At 41.9% G+C, this 19341-nt stretch overlaps 1 protein-coding gene across 1 annotated transcript in view; it reads left to right on the top strand.

Moving 5' to 3' along the window:
• Positions 1 to 19341, top strand: part of Dnah9 (dynein axonemal heavy chain 9) — a 369830-nt gene that overhangs the window by 36052 nt on the left and 314437 nt on the right. Inside the window, exons 11-17 of the mRNA XM_045131009.1 lie at positions 1137 to 1205; positions 2543 to 2669; positions 4771 to 5026; positions 6205 to 6446; positions 13813 to 13948; positions 18527 to 18723; positions 18830 to 19254. Coding sequence (XP_044986944.1) covers positions 1137 to 1205; positions 2543 to 2669; positions 4771 to 5026; positions 6205 to 6446; positions 13813 to 13948; positions 18527 to 18723; positions 18830 to 19254 — 1452 coding nt within the window. The remainder of the gene's footprint in view (positions 1 to 1136; positions 1206 to 2542; positions 2670 to 4770; positions 5027 to 6204; positions 6447 to 13812; positions 13949 to 18526; positions 18724 to 18829; positions 19255 to 19341) is intronic.

The raw sequence follows: 19341 nt of genomic DNA, 5'->3' as shown, positions 1-19341 counted from the left end.
AGTTAGTGTGAAGATTTCTGTTTTCCCGGGAGCAGGACTTTTATTTAGTGTTGCAGTCAGTGCCAAAAGCAAGGGAAACGTTGTGGGTAACAGTGTTCGGAGCCTCCTCTCTTCCCCTCAGCGGCCCTTAGTACCCCAGTGAAAGTCATGCATGTGAGTGCACTGCTGTATGTAGCTTTTGTGTGCTAGGGCACGTATGTGTATGTGAGTGGCGTGTGCAGACATTTCAGGGATGAGATTATGTAAACACATCAAGGAATGGCAGTACCTGTGATCAGTTGTCCTAGCTGGATTTCAGAAATCCCTCAATCCATATCCATCTAGGGAATGGTAAGTATCTATCTACTGATTGTTATATATGCACATTTTTCTGTGCATGGATACGCATATATTATAATGTTATATAAGTGATTTTTCTTATATACAGAGAACTCTACCACCTAGGGTTTTTGTTTTTTTTTCTCTTTCTCTCTCAACTTTATCCCTATTCCTGAGGGACTTCATTTACTTTGTACGTGATAAGCTCAGCCAGGTGAGGGGATTGGTGAAGACACAGGCTGGAAAGGTTACACCACCAAGGTCACCTGAGGGCTAGACTGGCTTGTTAGGAGGTGTAGGTGCCCTCTAGTGGTGGAGGAGGATGTTCTGGAAGAAGGAAAGTTTGTTCAGAGGCATTTGGAAACCAGTTTAAGAAGCTATTTGATCTCTTTTATTTTCTTTTTCTTTTTTTAAAATATTTTTTTTCATTTTTATTTATTTATTTGAGACTGACAGAGAGAGAGAGGGAGAGAGAGAGAGACAGATAGAGAATGGACGCGCCAGGGCTTCCAGCCACTGCAAACGAACTCCAGACGCGTGCGCCCCCTTGTGCATCTGGCTAACATGGGTCCTGGGGAATTGAGCCTCGAACCGGGGTCCTTAGGCTTCACAGGCAAGCGCTTAACCACTAAGCCATCTCTCCAGCCCTTTTTTTTGAGACAGGAAAATGCCTAGACAAGCCTTGGATTCATGATTCTCCTGCTTCAGCTTCCCTAATATCAATACCTCCCTGAGTGTTTTCTTTGTAGGCTGCAAATCATTGTTTTGACTTCTAATTCTGTCGTTTTGTGTTTTTTTTTTCTCCCGTGTATGGATAGTTGCATGAAATCCGCCGAAGGAAAGCAAATGATTCAGAAATATGAAGACGTGATGTCACTGCTGGACAAGTAAGTGTCTCCCAGGGTGGCGTCCGGCTGCTGTCCGCAGCTCCGCCATGCTGCTTGCTGCTCCAGTGCAGATCCCTTAGCGCCTCGGAGATGGTGCTGTGGGGTTTATGCTGGAACCCTGATATTGGGGTGTGGTTTTTCTGTGTTGCACTCTCGGGGGCAGGTGAAATGCAGCCCTACTCTAGGGGAAGATGTGCTCTCCACATACCTTTCCTGGGATTGTGAGCCGTGCAGAGAATAGGGAAATGTCACAAGTAGCATTCTGAGACGAGAATCACAGAAATCGCAACCACTGCTTACTAAGTAGAAAGCAACAGTTTATGCTACAGGGCAGGAAGTAAGTCTCAAAAACTCTCCTGCCTCCTTTTTCAAGGAAAGCATAAGAATGAAATTTCATATGGTTGAGACTTTGGGGGTGCAGTTGTCTACAGCCAGCCCATGGTCTTGCCATCCCCCCTCTACCATTGCTCTTTCTCTTTTGACTCTGGGTTCTGACTGTCCTGAGCACTGAGGTGAATTTAAATCAGCTAGTGGCCCCTCCACCTGCCAAGTCCCTGTGCTTCTCCCCCTTCACCTCCCATGTCTTTTCAGTGTATCCCTTGATGCCCATGCTTGGGCCAAATCCAGTAATGTTACTATAGCTCCACCAATCAGGATTCTCTCAGAGATTCCTGTGGTCCCACCAGCCATCCCTGGCATGGCTTTACTCTCCTCTCTCCACCTCCAGCCTCAGATGCACCTTCCTTCCCTTACTCCCAGCACAGCCTTGCTGTTCCTCTCCTTGATACATCACTGGTGCTCCAATCAGGAATACTCCTGCTTCACTTCCCTCCTCTGTTCCACCCGAGGCTCAGCCAAGAACTGCTTCATCATCTCTCCCAGAAACCTTCCTTGTCTCCACGATTATCCTTGCTACACTCTATTATGGTGACCTATCTATAGTCCCAAACCTTAGTGGAATATATCATAAGTGGTTTATTCACTGCTTTGTTCCAAAGCCTAGCACATAGTACATGTCCAGTCAATGTGTGATGACTGAATAACAAATGTACATTAGCAACATGAAGGTTAATATGAGAGAAAATGTTACCAGTAACCTTTTTCAGTGTTTCTGGAGGTAGTCACGACTTCTCTTATCTCCCCAATTACATGGGATATTTATATTCTCCTATGGTTGAATCTGCCCCCCCTAGAGATGCCAGTAGATAGTTTCATGAACTACCCCAGCCTGGCTGGGAAAGACCAATAGTTTCTACAGTTGGTGTTATGGAGCGCAGCCTGGAGTCAACTAAATTTGAGGCTATATATGAGGTGACTGTTGTTTCTGGTTGGTATAGGTACGAGACGAAGCTTTATGAGGACTGGTGTCAGACAGTATCAGAGAAGTCACAGTACAATCTGTCCCTGCCACTTCTGCAGCGTGACCCCATCACAAAGCAAATCACAGTCAACTTCAACCCACAGGTCAGATGGGTGACAATAGTTTCATTTGGGGCTCATAAGGCATTTCATGTCACCCTGTGCTGGTTTCAGGGTTAAAGATTTTTTTAAATAAATATATATATATAAGAACTGCTCATAAGAAGTTACATCCTGCATTTGATTTTTGTACAATAGTAAAGCAGACATGTGATGCTTAATGATTTTGTCATTGTGCAAGCATCATAGACTGTGCTTACATGAGTTAAGACTGCTACAGTGTAACTACATATGATCCTACAGAACCATGGTTATATATATGCTGTCTGTTCATGACCAAGACAACATTACATAGTTTGTGAGCTTATTGCAAAATATCTCTGACTGACCATCCAGTCCCAAATATTTAAGGTCTACCTTGAATATTTATGTGAAGGCAACTGTCAAGACATTGGAGGTACCACCAGGAGTGTAATAAGACTTAGCTCCTGTCCTCAAGGAATCCATCTGTAATCTAAATTGGAGTCAGCACCCCAACAGGCAAAAATCTATCTTGACTAAGCCATATATGATAAATCCCAAAGGAGTAGATTTTGGAAAAAGACTATAGACTTGTGGTGCTCAGCTGAGAGCAATGTCCCCAGGAAGCATTTTGATCTATGAAACTTGAAGAGGGTATTTATTGATGGTGAAGGCAAAAGGATCATGTATTCAAAGCCTGCCTCAGCTACATAGCAAACTTGAAGCCAGCCTGGACTAAATGAGACCTTATCTCAAAAAAGAAGAAAGAGGGGCTAGAGAGATTGCTCAGCAGTTAAAGGTGTTTACTTGCAAAGCCTGTAGGCCTGGATTTGATTTCCCAGTACCCATGTAAGCCACATGCACAAAGTAGTGCATGCACTTGGAATTCCTTTGCAGGGGCAAGAGACCCTGGATCATCCTTCCTCCCTGCCCTCTGCTTGGAAATAAATAAACAAAAATTACAAATGAAGAAAGAGAAAGAATGAAACAGAGGGAGGAAGAGAGAAAAAAAAACAAATGTTTTCAAATATTTTCTACAGTTTTCCATCTTATTATGTGTCTGGTATTTTATGCATATAAAATTTTATGTTGTGCTTTGTGGTTTTATGTTTGCAATGGCCTCCATGACTTCAGTATCATATAAATAGCCACACACATTTTCTCTTATTTGTTTAATCTCTTACATTTAAGTTTTTTTATATCCATCTTAAGCTTGTTTCAGAGTAAGCTAGGATACTAAGTTCATTTCCCTTCCGAAGGGTTAGCATGTGCCTTACTCTGAAGGAAGGGCTTGTGGTCAGCAATAGAAAGCTTGTCCACTGGAAGGTGAGCTGGCAGCCATAGCCTTTCTGTGAGGTGGGGACAGAAACCTGTGGCATTATGAATGCTTTATCACCTATCTCTATACTCCCAGCCCTGGCAGGTTCCCACTGACAGATACTAATAAATAAGCAGGAGTAGAGAAGTGTCTAGCAAACCCACCAAGACCTCTCTACTTTTTTTCCTTGGATTTCTTCTGTTTGGATTTGCATTTCCCCAGTTGCCAGTAAATGTGGAGAGAGCCCACGGAAGTTCAGAGGGTTCTTAATGACTTCCATATCCTGATATCCTGACCTCTCAGTATATTAAAATACAAGAAAATGCCAGCATAGGGTTACAGAAATATGAGATATCCCAAATAAGCCCATGGCACGAAGCCTTGTCATGGGCTTTTCTCAGTCTGGTCAGTGTCATTATGCCTCTGTGCATGATATTTGAAGAGAAAACTGAAGTCTGCATTTGAGGTTTCACATGCATGTGGGTGGCTCAGACAGGTCACCCTGCTCCCTCAAACCAGCCCCCCTCTGCAGAACAGGTCAACATGAGCCAATCTCTCAGCAGGTGCCCTGAGCACAGGGAAGAAGTATCTTTCCCCTTTATTGCAAAGAACTCCTTTCTTAAGATCCCTCTTCTTGCTCTTGCTTTGTGTTTATGGTGGCAATCTTGCTGCTTCCCAAGTTCTCTTCCTTCTCTGAGACTAGCTTTAAGGAGATGAAGGAAGCCGAGGCAGAGAGACCCAAGGTCTCTACACTGCGTTTTCACCAGTCCTGAACAATTGCTCCTTATGTTTGACTCTTTCCTCCAGCTGATTTCAGTGCTGAAAGAAATGCGATATCTTGATCCCAGAAGGACAAAGCATATCCCCGAGCCTGCAGCTGCAATGTTTTCCTCTAGGGAGTTCTACAGGCAGCTTGTGGCCAACCTGGAGTTGATGGCAAATTGGTACAACAAGGTTATAACAACTCTGCTCGAGGTGGAATTTCCTCTAGTGAAGGAAGAGCTGCAGAATATTGATCTGCACTTGAGAGCTGCAGAGGAAGCTTTGGACTGGAAAACAGAAGGTAACAGTGAACCACCTGCAGTCTGAAAGAAAGAGGGTGTCATAGTCTGAAAATAGAACTCCAAATGATTCACTGGTACTCTGCTTTGGGTTGGAAACGCATATCCAACCCAGAAAGCAAGGAAGATTGGAAGTCTTTCTCCTCCTCTTATGAAGTGGTTTGTAGATTTAGAACTTTTTGCAGCCAGCACTTTAGGAGACTCTGAATATACTGTATGCTCCATGAATAACACTCTGATTATTATAGTTAGTGCTCAGTTTCCTTAACAATATGATAAGCATGTTAAAGGATAACTCACAATTCAATTCAGCTTTTACTGACTGACTAACATGAGCAGGGTAGAATTTGAGAGACTCTAGGAAGATGAGACATGTGGTATATGATACATGTTCTCTTTCCTCAAGGATCTCACACTTAGTGGGCACAACAGATATATTTACAACCTAAATCATACAAGACTGGCCATGAATGTAAAATTCTATCATGTGGCTTAGAAGTTAAGGCACCTGTCTGTGAAGCATAAAGACCCAGGTTAGATTACCCAGTACCCATGTAAACCAGATGCTCATGTATATGGAGTTCATTTTTTGTGCCTGGAGGTCATGGCATGCCCATTCTTATTCTCTCTCTCTCTCTCCATCCCTCCCTCTTAAATAAATAAATAAAATATTTTTTAAAGCCATCATGGAGTTAAATATGAAATGCCAGGAACCACAGGGGAGAGATATTAATTAAAAGGAGGGTCCTCAAGGAAGTTAACATTAGAAAAGAAAGTCAGTTCATGAAAATCCTGAAATGTCTTATTGAACATGTTCAGACTGAATTCAGGAAAGATATTTTCAACATTTAACACATTGAAAGTTGCTATGAAAAATCACTGATTGATCCAAGTCAACAAGCTGTACTGATATTTCCTAGCAACTGTTTCAATTTTCATGTGCTGGTGTGCTGGGTAGGTAAGCATCACCTTTTTTTTTTTTTTCTGTTTCTCTTCTTCCATAATCAGTATGGTGGGAAAGGTTGGCTTTTAATATAAGGAAGGAAAATGTTCTGATGATAATGAAGTTTCTGCAGAAAGGCCTCATAAAACACACAGGCCTAAGTCCTCATCTTCATAACAAACAGCCCTTTAGCTTTGCCACGGTGTTTCATTTAACTCCGTTTCTTTTGGGGAACAGGCATTTGGGATTATGTCATTCAAATCACGAGTAGCATTCATGATCTTGAACAACGAATTCAAAAATCTAAAGACAATGTGGAAACAATTCAAAACATAATGAAAACCTGGGTGTCTCCTATATTTAAGAAAAAAGATGGAAAAACAGAATGCCCTCTTTCTCTGGATGATCAACAGGATCGCATAGAAAAGTACTACAGTCTCATCAAAGAATCTGGCCTTAAGATTCATTCCCTTGTTCAGGTAATAACCAGTGTCTGAGACACAGGACACAGTAAGGGGACAGCACCAGTAAGGATGCTTGGAGGCAAAAAGAAGAAGAAGAAAGGCAGGGGGAAGATTGGAAAATAGAATCATTAATAGATTTTGTATCTTCTGTGGGTAAGACTAAAATCCATACCAGCAGCAACAGAACTAAAGCTAATAAGGGAAAGACAAAGCTACATTCTGGTGTCAATACGTCAAAATTAATTAACGCTGTTAATTAAAAGTGACATTGCTTGATTGTTACATGGATTAACCTCAAGGGAATAGAAAGAGATGCCCGAGGCAGTGTCCTAAATGGTCCACCACCCTAACTACCCTATCCCCAACCCACCACGCAACCTAATGTGGCCCTGCAACATCATCCACACAGCCTGCATCTAGAGAGCCTGGAGAGATGAAAGAGTGCCACAGCATCCCTGGATGCCTTTGATCTAAGGGGAGAGAATGCTCAGCTCTGTGCTTTCTACAGTAAGCCTCTGTGCTCTGCTGTGGTCAGGGCAACTGCATGCCTCACCATCAAGGGCTGAAGCTTCTGGTAAACACTGGGGAGGATACAAATGGCCATCAGTACCAACCCCACTGAAGTACACACAAGCAGTGTCCAGTAGATTGGCTTTTGCCAGAATTAATCACATAGTCACTATGTAGGGGTTGTTTGTGCTTTGAAACATAATTAAGATGACCAGCCATATGCAAATTATAGCTAGTTAAATGAATGAAATAATTTTCTAAGTTTTGCCTTTGAACTAGACTCCTTTTACTTGATTTCTTTAATACTATCTGGTCCTAAGTTCAGTAATTCAGCAGAGAAAGTTAAAAGTTCAGATGTCTGCCTTTTTTATTCATGTTCATCTCCCCATCCACCCTCTGGGTTTCCAGAAATGTCACTTTTGTGCTGACTAGCCATTTTATGTGCATTTCTTTATGAAGTGTGTATATCTGTTGTTCACTTTGAATTGGATGAGTGGCTCGTTCTGGAAGCTATAATGGCATCTGGATGCAGATTTACTTATTTATATTTATTTATTAATTTATTTGAGGGGGGCGGAGAATGGGTGGCCAGGACCTCCTAGCCACTGCAGATGAACTCAAGATACATAGACCACATTGCACATCTGGCTTACATGGGTACTGGAGAATCAAACTTGGGTCGTTTGGCTTTGCAGGCAAGTGCATTAACTGTTGAGCTATTTCTCCAGCCCCATTATGACTTTTGTTTATTTTTCATACCTTATTACTATGTCTAGAAATTCTGATATAGCATTAAAGTGGTAAGAGTGAACATTTTTGCTCATTTCAAATTATCTGGAGAAACATTTATTAATTCACCACCAAGTATAGTATTATCTGTAGAGTTGTGTATGTATGTTCACTATCAGATTAAGGAAATTCCCTTCTTTTCTTAGTTGGATGAAATATTTTCTCATTACTAGACATAAATTTTAGCAATGATTTTTATGCCTCTCCTAAAATGGCTATATGATGTTACTCCTTTATTCTGACAATGGGCATATTGATTTTCTTAATGTTAAGCCTACTTTACATGTCAGAAATAAATCCACTTGATCATGTTATAATCTTTTTTCATACATTATAAAATCAGGTTGGGTTTGACAACTTTAAGAGATTTTGTGCACAATGAAACATGAATATTTATGTCTACTTTGATGTTCTCATCCAGTGTTGGTATCAAGGTTATTCTAGCCTTGTGTTTTAATGTTGGGGATTTTAAAACTTATTTATTGACAATTTCAAGAAACATAAACACTATACCATGGTCATAAGTCCCCCATAGCACCTTCCCTTTTAGCCTTCAGAATCCCAATTCCACTGAATCTTTTCTTTCCAACTAGTCTACTTTCTGTTTTGATGTCAATTTTTTCCCATCCTGTATGTGTGTCTTATATAGGTAACATCAGCCCCTATGAGGTTATTAATATCAAGGACATTTTGTGTCTGGAAGGTAGTATTGTAAGCAGTCATCCCCTTCCTTTGATTTTTACATTCTTTCCATCATCTCTTCCACAATGTTCCTTACGCCTTGAAGGATGTGATAGAGATGTCTCATTTAGTGCAAAACTGTCACTTCTTAGCACTTTGGTGAGTTTTGAGTCACTCCAGTAGTCAATGACATGTGGAAAGAAAAGCTTCTAATCAAAAGTGATAGTAACATTAATATTTGGGTATAAGCATATGAATTTTGAGGGAAGTTTGGTGAGCATAATATATCCATTTAATCTGAAGACAGTAGAAGTTCCCCTCCACCCCCGTGGCTTATCACTTCCCTAGCCATAGGCTTTTCAAGTTTTCAGTACCAGCTAAGAATTCCTTTCTGTCGAGTGAGCCTCAAGTTCAATCTGAGAGAAGTTCACCCCTATAACAGACATGTCATATTGCACCAGTAGTTACACTTAAAACTTGCATGGCCCACTGCTGGCTAAGACCACTGATGACTTTTCTCCCCCAGCAGATTGCATAGGTCTTTCCAGCATCCTGACAGCTAATCAACAGGGAGTTTTCCATCTCAGCTTCACCTTTATTTCTCAGTGTCCTGCAGCCCAAGTATGTGACATCAACAGTATTTGCAGGATTTTTGTATTTTGTATTGAGGATTGAACCCAGGCCCTCAGGCATTCTAAACATGCTCTCTACCACTGAGTTATAGCTATTCGAGCCTTATAAAATAAGTTGGGAGCATTTTTTTTTATTTTCTTGGTTTAGAGGAGATTGTTCTTATCTCCATCTTAAATGGTGGCAAAAGAGAGAGAGAGAGAGATTGTTTGGGGGATAAGTGCTTGATAGTGATTTCTTTGGCAGATAAAAGGAAATTCTGGTAGGGTTTTATATGTCACATTTATGGCTTTTTCAGGTTGCTTCTCATAATTATCCATTTTACCTGTTTTCATATGTATTGATGAAGAATCATTCACTATTATTTATCATTATGTATCTTCAGATGCATATGGATGATTTCTCTTTCGTCCTAATAGCAATAATTTGTTTCTTCACTTTATTTTTAGTGAGTTACAAGGGATTTAAAGAAAAATTTGCAAATTTTTGTAAAGAAGTAGATGTTGATTCCATTAGTTGTCTATCTTAAGCTTGACCGTTTTCATTCATTAATTAATATATATATATATATATATATATTTTTTTTTTTTTTTTTTTTTTTTTTTTTTTTTTTTTGGTTTTTCGAGGTAGGGTCTCACTGTGGCTCAGGCTGACCTGGAATTCACTATGTAGTCTCACAGTGGCCTCGAACTCTCGGAGATCCTCCTACTTCTGCCTCCCAAGTGCTGGGATTAAAGGCGTGCGCCACCACGCCCGGCCTAATATTTTTATTATTTCATTCCAGTTATTATTTTTTACCTATTTGTCCTAACTTCCCACGGATCAGACCTAGAATACTCATTTTAGGGCTGCTTGCTGCCTGCCTTCCTTCCTCCTTTGCTTGCTTCCTTCCTTTCCTTCTATCTTCTTCCGTCCTTTCTCCTTTTCTTCTTTCTATCTTTCCTTCCTCCTTTCTCTTCTTCCTTATTTCTTTCCTCCTTCCTTCTCTTCCTTTCTTACAATCTGCTACAAAAATTTAATGATACTAGCTAGGCATGATGGCACAGGCCTTTTACCCCAGCATTTGGAAGCAGAGGTAAGACAAACACTGTGAGTTCAAAACCACCCTGAGACTAAATAGTGAATTTCAGGTCAACCTGGGCTAGAGCAGGACTCAACCTCAAAAAAACTGAAATGACTAAATAAATAAATAAGAATTCAATGACACTAATTTATGCCACAGAGACTCTGCTTCTGCTTCCTTCTTATCCCAAAGTTCAGGTGTTTCTCTTGTGTTCTTTGTTAGCTCAGGGTTCTCTCAGAAGGGTATTGTTGAATTTTCTGACATTCAGGGCTTCTCTAGATACCAGTCTAATTGATTTAACTCTACTGACTGTACCATGGTCAGACAGATACTTCATAAGATTTCAGTATTTTGCAATTAACTAAGTTTTCCCCCACACTCTAGAAAATAGTATTGCTTATTCATTATTTCTTGAGCACTTGAAATTGTTTATACTTCTGCTAGGCATGGTGTTACATAAACAGAAAGAGCTCAAAGGGAAACATGGCTATAATGATGCTGTGTATGTTTTCTGGCCTTGTTGGAGTATTTGTTCTATTGATTGCTATAGATAGACTATTATAATCTCCTGTACAATTGTGGATTTGCGTATTTAATACTTTAGTACTGTCACAGTTTTTTATTGTGGATATGAAACTCTGTTAATAGATAACTTTTCTCTCCTAATTCATTACATTTTCCCCATGATTTTACCTTTAACCTATTTTTCCATCAAGCATAGTAAAAATATAACCTTTTTTATCTAACAACAGTTGGAATGCTTAGACTATTTACACTTGAGATAAACAATGATATGGTGGGATTTAGCTTATGTTATTGCCACTTGTTTTTGTTTTAAATATTTATTATTTGCAAGGACAGAGAGAGAAAGAGAGAGAGAGAGAATTAATGAGAATGGGGGCACCAGGACATTTAGCCACTGAATACAAACTCCATATGCATGTGCCACTTTGTGCATCTGGATTTATAGGGGTAAGGAGGAATGAAACCCAGGTTGTTAGGCTTTGTAGACAAGTGCCTTAACAGCTGAGCCATCTCTCCAGTCCTGCTACATGTTTTATTTTGTCTTCATTCTGTTTTGCTCATCCAATTTCCATGTCTAATTTCTTGGCTCATGTATAATTGTCAGCACCCTATATTCACACCTCGGTTGCTATTTAAGATCTTATCATACACATTAAATTTGGGGGGCTGTATTAGGTTTCTTTTTAAAAATATTTTTATTTATTTACAAGTAGGTAAAGAGAAGGAGGTTTCAATTTAGTTTTATCATTAGATTTAGCAATCTTGTAATAGTAGAAGAGCTCACCAAAGCCCCTTACCTCTCTTTTGTACTACTATTGTGAAGTATGTATTTACATATACTAAATATATTTCATAATCAACAGGTTAAATGCTATAATTAATTGTTGTAATTTTACATTAGAGATTTAAGAAAAATCTTATCAGTGTTGTCTGTTCACCCCATGCCATTGCCATGCTTATTTCTCTGTAAACCTGAACTGCTGTCTGGGCTCCTCTCTCTTCAAACTAAAGGGAATTTCTTCAGTCTGTCAAAGTTCAGGCCTGCTGAGGACACATTCTTTCAGATTTTATCTAAAACATGTCCTGGTTACATTCTGGTTTTGAAAGATATTTCGTGGATGTCTGAGTAGTCGTGTTTTATTGCACACATAATTCCATTGTCTTCACCTTACAGTGTGTTGCATAAGAAGCTGCAAAATTCGTACCTTTGTTCCTCTGCAGGTGACATGTTGCCTCCTCTCAGCTTTCCTTTAATAGATTCTTAATCCTTGATTATTTCTCAGTTTGGCGATGATATACGCTCGTGCTGTTCATTATATTCATCTGCTTAAAGTTTGTAAGCTTTTTGGATCTGCTTTACACCAAATGTAGTGAGGTGTTGTTGTTGTTTACTTAATTAGTTGATTTGCTGTTGTTTTGTTTTTTGAGGTGGGGCCTTTTTGTGTAGCCTTGGTTAGCCCTCTGCTCAGGATCTTCTAGTCTTCCCAGTGCTACAATTACAGACATGAGCCCACCTTTGGCTTGTTTGGTTGTTTTTTTTTTTCAATTTTATTTCTATGAGAGAGAGAGAGAGGGAGAGAATTGGTGTACCAGGGCCTCTAGCCAATGCACTCAAACTCCAGATGTGTGTGCCACCTTGTATGCATGTGCAACCTGGAGCACTTGCATCACCTTTTGTATTTGGCTTATGTTGGGTCTGGAAACTTGAGCATGGGTCCTTAGGCTTTGCAGGCAAGCACCTTAGCCACTAAGTCTTCTCTCCCGCCCTGTTTGGTAGTTTTACAACTGTAATGTTCTTTTTTGCTAACTGCAAAGTCTATTACATTTTCTGAACCTTTTTCTGGGGGGGGGGGTTCGAGGTAAGGTCTCGCTCTAGCCCAGGCTGTCCTGGAATTAACTATGTATTCTCAGGGTGGCCTTGAGCTCACTGCAATCCTCCTAATCCCAAGTGCTGGGATTAAAGGCATATGCCACCACACCTGGCTCTGAACCATTTTTTTTAATGAAACAAAAGTTTGTCCCATAAACTATGTCTAACACATATATTAACACCTGCAAGCCACCGTGCATCACCACTATATGATGGCTTGTGTGAAAGGTTTTAGGCCATTAAAAAAGGCCTTAAATTCTCTGAAGATGGAAAGGTATGGGTAATGCTTTTTAAAATGTTCAAAATTAAAAGCAGGATCAAGGCAGGCATGGTGGTGCACACCTTTAATTCCAGTACTTGGGAGGCTGAGGTAGGAGGATCACTGTGAATTCAAGGCCAACCTGAGACTACATAGTGAATTCCAGGTCACCCTGCTGTAGAGAAAGACCATACCTTAAAAAAAAAGACAGGATCATGAAATCTTTTAAACTTAGTGGGATTTACAATATGGCAACGTTTCCTAAAGGGGTAAGTGCATGTGTTGTATACGAGAATTACTTCTGCAAGTTAAATTCTGCCTTCTTCAGATATCAGATCATTGGAGAATTGCTGTAAAATTCTACAGTGATGAAAATGGATGTCTGTACTTGGAATCATTGGTCATTTAGGCCCCCTCTCCTTGATGTCCAAACATGGCTTGTATGGTGATGTAGGGAGTTCTCTAGGTCATGTAAAAGAAAAGGAAAAAGCATGGAAAAGAGAGAGAGAGAGAGAGAGAGAGAGAGAGAGAGAGAGAGAGAGAAATACATTTCTTATAGGATGTATTTCCTAAATCATTCACAATGATGAAGGCTTCAAACTAATACCAAATGCCCACCACAGAACATCCTATCTCCTCTCTAAGGAATATCCAAGAGATGATTTACTCCTTTGAACCTTGAAACATAAACCCCTACTCTTTGTCATTCTTCCTGCGCCTGCCCTACCGCCTGCCATGAAGTGTCTCCCTCGATAATCCATGCAGGAAGCCCCAGCACAGCACACATATCCCAACCCTTAGCAGAAAACAGCTAGACCCCATCCCACTTCCTTGGAGACAGGGCAAGACCCCAAGTCCTCTTCATGATTAACTGCATCTGCGTTCCTTTCCATCAGTGGTTATACCCTTCAACAAAACAGATTCTAAGGACGTGTAATAGCAAATTCTACAAAGAGGGCTGTTTCTCCTTTGTGTGTTTTGTTCACGCCTATTGGTGATGATTACACCAGATTTTGTGCTGTCATGGTTTATATCTGTCTGCTTTCTTTTGTAGGAAAACCTGGCTCTGTTTTCAGCAGACCCAGCCTCCAGCATCTGGAAGACTTATGTTAACTACATTGATGACATGTTACTGGAAGGATTCTTTCTTGCCATTGAGTGCTCACTCAAGTACCTACTTGAAAACACCGGTACTTGCCAGCTAATGGATAGGGTTTAAATAGGGAAGAGAATATCGTTAGCCTCGCTTGGGTTAAAGTGAAGTGCAATTGAGGGTTCTGTGGTATTTCCCGAAGGATTAGGATATTTTGTGAACAAAATTACAGTAAACTAGCAACGGTTGACTCAGAGAAGACTCCTGGCTCTGTAAATCAAGTGACAAAGCAGGTTATAAGATAGTGAAGTCTGTAACAAAAACAACATTGAGCTCCACCGAAGTGAAGGTCCAGTACAGTTACTGAATGTGTTGGAGCAGCAGAAGTAGTTAGTTAATAGGGATGGCTTCCTCCACACTTGGCTCAGGGAATATGGGTGGAAGGTGGGGAGACATTCTGTACCTTCAAGCTCTACATACTGGTCTCTGTGGTCTTTGAGGCACAGAGAGGAGTTGTGGTAGCCCAGTAAAGTGAAAGAAATCAAAGTTCTGTGTGAGAAAGAGTTAAATGAGAAGCAAAGGAAAAAGACAACTTGTAAAAAGAAGAGAAATGCTTAAAAGGTCACAAGCATTCTTTGAAGAGACGACAAATAGGTGAAGCTGTTAAGCTGTGTTTGATAACCTGCTAAGGTGCAGGGTCAGCTATCTAGGAAAGAAAAAAAATTGGCTAACAAATGGTGAGATGGGAAAGGCAAAAGAGTTCCAAACCAAAAGTTAAACTAGGCTTTCCGATTATGGTACATTCTGAGTTGCCTAGAAAGGGTCGTATAGTCAAACAGCAGCAGCAGAGTGAACATATGGAAGGCACAGAATGCGTGAAATGAGCACTCAATATGTCAAATCTAACACAAGTACAGAAATCAAAGGCTGAGTTAAAATAAGTAGGCCAACATGTGTCCAAATATCCAGCCTAGAAGAGGAGTACACACATGGTTTGGAAGTATAGACAGCACAGTGTTACCCTGAGAAACAACCCTGGGGTCTTGGTGACTGGAGAGGCCAAGGTGTGAGGAGTGGTCTCTGCCTGCATCAGCGGGGTGTGTCACAGTAAAAAGCGTCCGGCTGCAGTTTCCAAGGAATCCAGTGTAGTCAGCAAGGTGGGTGGTTATTCTATAGAGCCTGGGAGCAGGGACACAAGCACCAAGACTGGATGCTAGGTACCCATATGAAAGCACTCTCCATAATGATTTGGAGGTGTGGGCAGTATCTTTACTCAGCCCTCTCCTAGATGGAGGAAGATCCCTCACCACACATTGGTACAGGCAATGCAGATTAATGGTGTCCAGAAAAGTCCTTGAACCCCAAACCCTAAGTTCTTTTCCAATTTTAATCAAAGAATTGAATAAAAAAAGACTAAGAAAGATAATTATTAAATTATTATATTTATTGAGAAAAGTATAGAGCCTACGAAAGGCACCCATGTGGCTAGAGATCCCACATGTAGGGCCGGGCAAAAACATGGAAAGGAAAGAGAGAAAAGATATTTCAAGGAGCTCCTGCCATTTGGGGAGCTGGAGGGGATAAAGGAGCTCCTGTGGAGAATGAGGGCTAGGGGCCCCTCCCTTCAGCTCAACCCTGCTTGGCCTGGGCCAGGGTCCAGGCCCAACTGAGGGAAAAACTCATCAACAGCTGGAAGTTCCCAAGTGGTTGGAGAGCCTGCACTCCCCCTGTAAAGGTATTTATAACCTTGTGGTGGTGGGCTGTCTTCCGGCTCAGGTGAACCAGAGGGACAGCTGGTTGGTTAGAGCTAGGGGTGGTCTCAGGAAGTAGTTAGCCCTGACACCAAGTTCCTGGGGCTGAACTTGACCAAAGACAATGTTTAAATCCTATGATAGACCTCCCTCCCAGGTGGGGTCCTACTTTGGGGAAAAACAGGTCTAGGGAAGTCAGATCCTCTCTGACTTTTAGCAAGTGTACACCTTCCTATCTTTTTCTTAGTTCTAGGGGTCCAGTCACCCGAACTGTACCCCCTTCTCAATGCCATGTCAGTACAGTGGCTCTGTGCTTGCCCAATGCTAGCTGAGTCTCGTGATAAGAAGTGGCCTGATGGGCCAATTGTCCTCTTGCTGGAAGGTCACAGTGGAAACAAAAGAATGAAGAGACGCTGATAGTCCCTTCTCCAGGCTGTGGAAATTATCTTTCATGAGACAGGAAGACAAGGAGTTTTGTTTTTTTTTTTCTTCAAAGCAAAAGTGGGCAAAGGTTGGACTTCACAGCTGCTTGACGTGAGACACGACAGGTACAAGTTACGGTGTGGTAGAATGAACCAGTAACCCTAGCACTCAGAATGCCAAGGCAGGACTATTGTAAGTTTGAGAGCATTCAGGGCTACACAGCAAATTCCACATTAGCTGGCTACGTAGCAAGACCCTATCTCAATAAACAAAGACTTTTTGTTTTGTTTTGTTTTGTTTTTGCTTTTGGTTTTTCCAGGAAGGGTCTCACTCTGGCAAAGGCTGATGTGGAATTCACTATGTAGTCTCAGGGTGACCTTGAACTCACAACAATCCTATCTCTGCCTCCCGAGTGCTGAGATTAAAGGTGTGTGCCACCACGCCCAGCAACAAAGACATTTTTAAGTGGCACTTGATAGCCAGGGAGAAAAGCAGCCAAAAGAATTTCTCTTGCCATGCCCACCGTGCCATGCTTATCTTTCTGAGTTTGGCCAAACTTATACAGCCACATGGTTTGTACTGGCCTCCTTGCTCTCTTATTCCAAATTGTGATAACCAAACTTGCTATAGATCCCAAACCCTACTGTCCTAAAACCACTGTGTTGTACCACGACTTTAAGCAGAACCGTTTGCTTTCTCATCTGCATTAATACAACTTAGGGATTTGATTCTTATACCAGCACATTTGGACAGTGTCCTAGACCCGAAGTCTTCTTTAAGGTCTTCCAAAACCTATAAACCAGATGGAGCATATAAAATCCATTCACTCACAAGTAGGTATTGCAGGAAGACCAATGTGTCATGGCTTCAGGTTCTTGTTGAACATACCTGGCTGGAAAATATGAAATCAAAAATGCTCTGGCATACTATATTGCTTAAGTTTCCAGTTTGACATTTCAGACCCTTTGGAACTTTTGGACGAGCCAGGTTTGTACTAATATTCCAGACTCTGAAAAGCCAAAAATGCAAAGCCCCTATAGCCCCAGGCATTTCAGACAAATGGTATCCAACCTAATTAAGACCTAATTCTACAGGACTTTTGTTTATCTAGTCTTTTCTTCTGTGCTGGGGATCAAAGCCAAGGCCTCAAAGTTGCTAGGAAAGTGCTTTGTCACTGACTGACATCTGCAATCGCATGCACACGTGTGTGTGTGTGTGTGTGTGTGTGTGTGTGTGTGAGCATTGTATGCTAGAATACTTACACACCATTGGTAAACTTGTATTCCCTTAAGTGAAATGTGCATGTGAGATGGGACTCTACTGAGGCCCATAATTTTAATCCATCATTTGATTCCTACAGTTTTGAAGGCAGGCCTTATTCTTACAGAGGATATTTATGGACCCTGCAGGTTGTTTTCTTTTTAGTTTTAGGGAATGGCTCAGTTGTGGTAACAAAAGCTCCAGCAACAACGTAGCTTTAAGGACACGTCAGCCTCCCCCTCTAGTAGCAGCCCCATGAACACCAGGATAAGTGGCAGGTTCCTTCCATCCCAAGGTTCCTCTGTTCTCTGGGGCCTCCTCCTTGCTCTGTGGTGGAGTGGGCCATTGTCACACCAATGCTCCAGCCTGGGGGCGGGGAGGAAGAAATATTGTGAAGGGAAGGCTCACCTCACCTCACCTCAAGAATCCCAGCCCAGAAGTGGCACAATCATCTCCTCTCACAGGGCCATACCTAAAATCATTTGTGGATGAAAAATTTTGCCTCATGCCCAGTTTTAGCTCTATTTTAGGGATTCAAAGATCCTTGGTTCAGAGAGGAGCATCTCTCCCACACTGTCTAACCCGTAATCACAAAACTTTCTACAATTGAAAGATACATGAAAATAAGTGGTAATTGGTGAGCATTTATCTCACACTTGCGGCTCTGTGCTCCGTGCTGTATTTTGATCTAAATGTAGCGAGGCAAGTTTGTCTAGCAAGTCATCAGGAATTTGTGAATTATTTATACTGTTTTTAAAAGTTTTATCACTACAAGACTACATAATTAAAACAAGCCTCATGTCTTTAGAGAAGGAGCAGAAAGGGTAACTGTTTTCTGCATCAACGGGAGTGTTGCTGGGCATACCCTAAGTATCCAGAGGTTGCCAGTGGGGTTGAAGAGCCTGTGAAGCAGCTTTGGCCAGGGAGGCATTTGCAAACATGGAAGGAACAGCCTTGGGCTGGTCAGTCACTGAGGTGGGTGGGCTCCCCAAGAATAAGAGCAGATGTCCTGAATGCTCAGGAGAGCCCTGTGCAAGAACTGGTTCACCCAGAATGCCAGCTATTCCCCTGTTGAGAACCACTTCAAGGCTGCTCCCCCCGTCTTTTCTGGGAAATTTTACAGTTCCATTTTCCTGTGCTCTGAAGGATGTCCTGGGTGTTTCAAAACGGTATTCTGCTTTGCCCACTTTCTCCATTATCCCTGGTTGCTTGTTGTTGTTTTTTTTTTTTCTTTTTCCCAGAGTGTAAAGCTGGACTCACCCCAATATTTGAAGTACAACTCAGCCTCATCATTCCAGAGTTAGTTTTCCATCCATCTCTGGAGTCTGGAGTGAAGGGGGGCTTCTATGACATCGTTGAGGGTCTTGTCAGCAGCATCTTTGGGATGTCTTCCCTGGTCCCCAGGCTTTCCCCACACCGTGGCTCTCCTCATTATCAGGTAGTGGGCCTGCTGTAGCCTCAGCCATTCCCCACACCCCCGCATCTGGAGCCAGCCAGGAAGCACCAACGTAACCTGCCTGCTTGTGATCATCTCACTCCCCTAGGTGGACCTGGAGAGCATGGCTGACCTGGCCAGCCTGCGGGGTGCGTTCATGGAGAGGATGCAGAGCATGGTGGCTCTCTGCTGTGGCTACCGGAACACCTTCAGCCAGTATTCCTACCTCTACATGGAAGACCGGAAGGAGATTCTTGCTCAGTTTCTGCTGTATGGGCATATCCTCACACCCGAGGAGATAGAAGCTCACGCAGAAGAAGGCATCCCGGAGAACCCACCCCTCCTCTGTCACTTTAAAATGCAGATCGACTCCTATGAAAAGCTCTATGAAGAGGTGGGCAGCCTGGAGCCCACCAAGGTGTTTGATGGCTGGATGAAAGTCGATGTGCGACCCTTCAAGGTGTCTCTGCTGAACGTGATTAAGAAGTGGAGCCTCTTGTTCAAGCAGCACCTCGTTGACTATGTCACCAACAGGTACTGCAGATGTCCTAGCCGACTTCCAGTATCCCAAGCTTCCAGTGACACCGTGCTTAAAATCATCTCTATAGTTTTCCCCTTTGG

This window comes from Jaculus jaculus, chromosome 12 (assembly GCF_020740685.1).
Source record: "Jaculus jaculus isolate mJacJac1 chromosome 12, mJacJac1.mat.Y.cur, whole genome shotgun sequence".
NCBI classification, from domain to species: domain Eukaryota; kingdom Metazoa; phylum Chordata; class Mammalia; order Rodentia; family Dipodidae; genus Jaculus; species Jaculus jaculus.
Note: the sequence above shows the minus strand (reverse complement) of the source record. Positions and strands in the feature narration are given on the sequence as shown.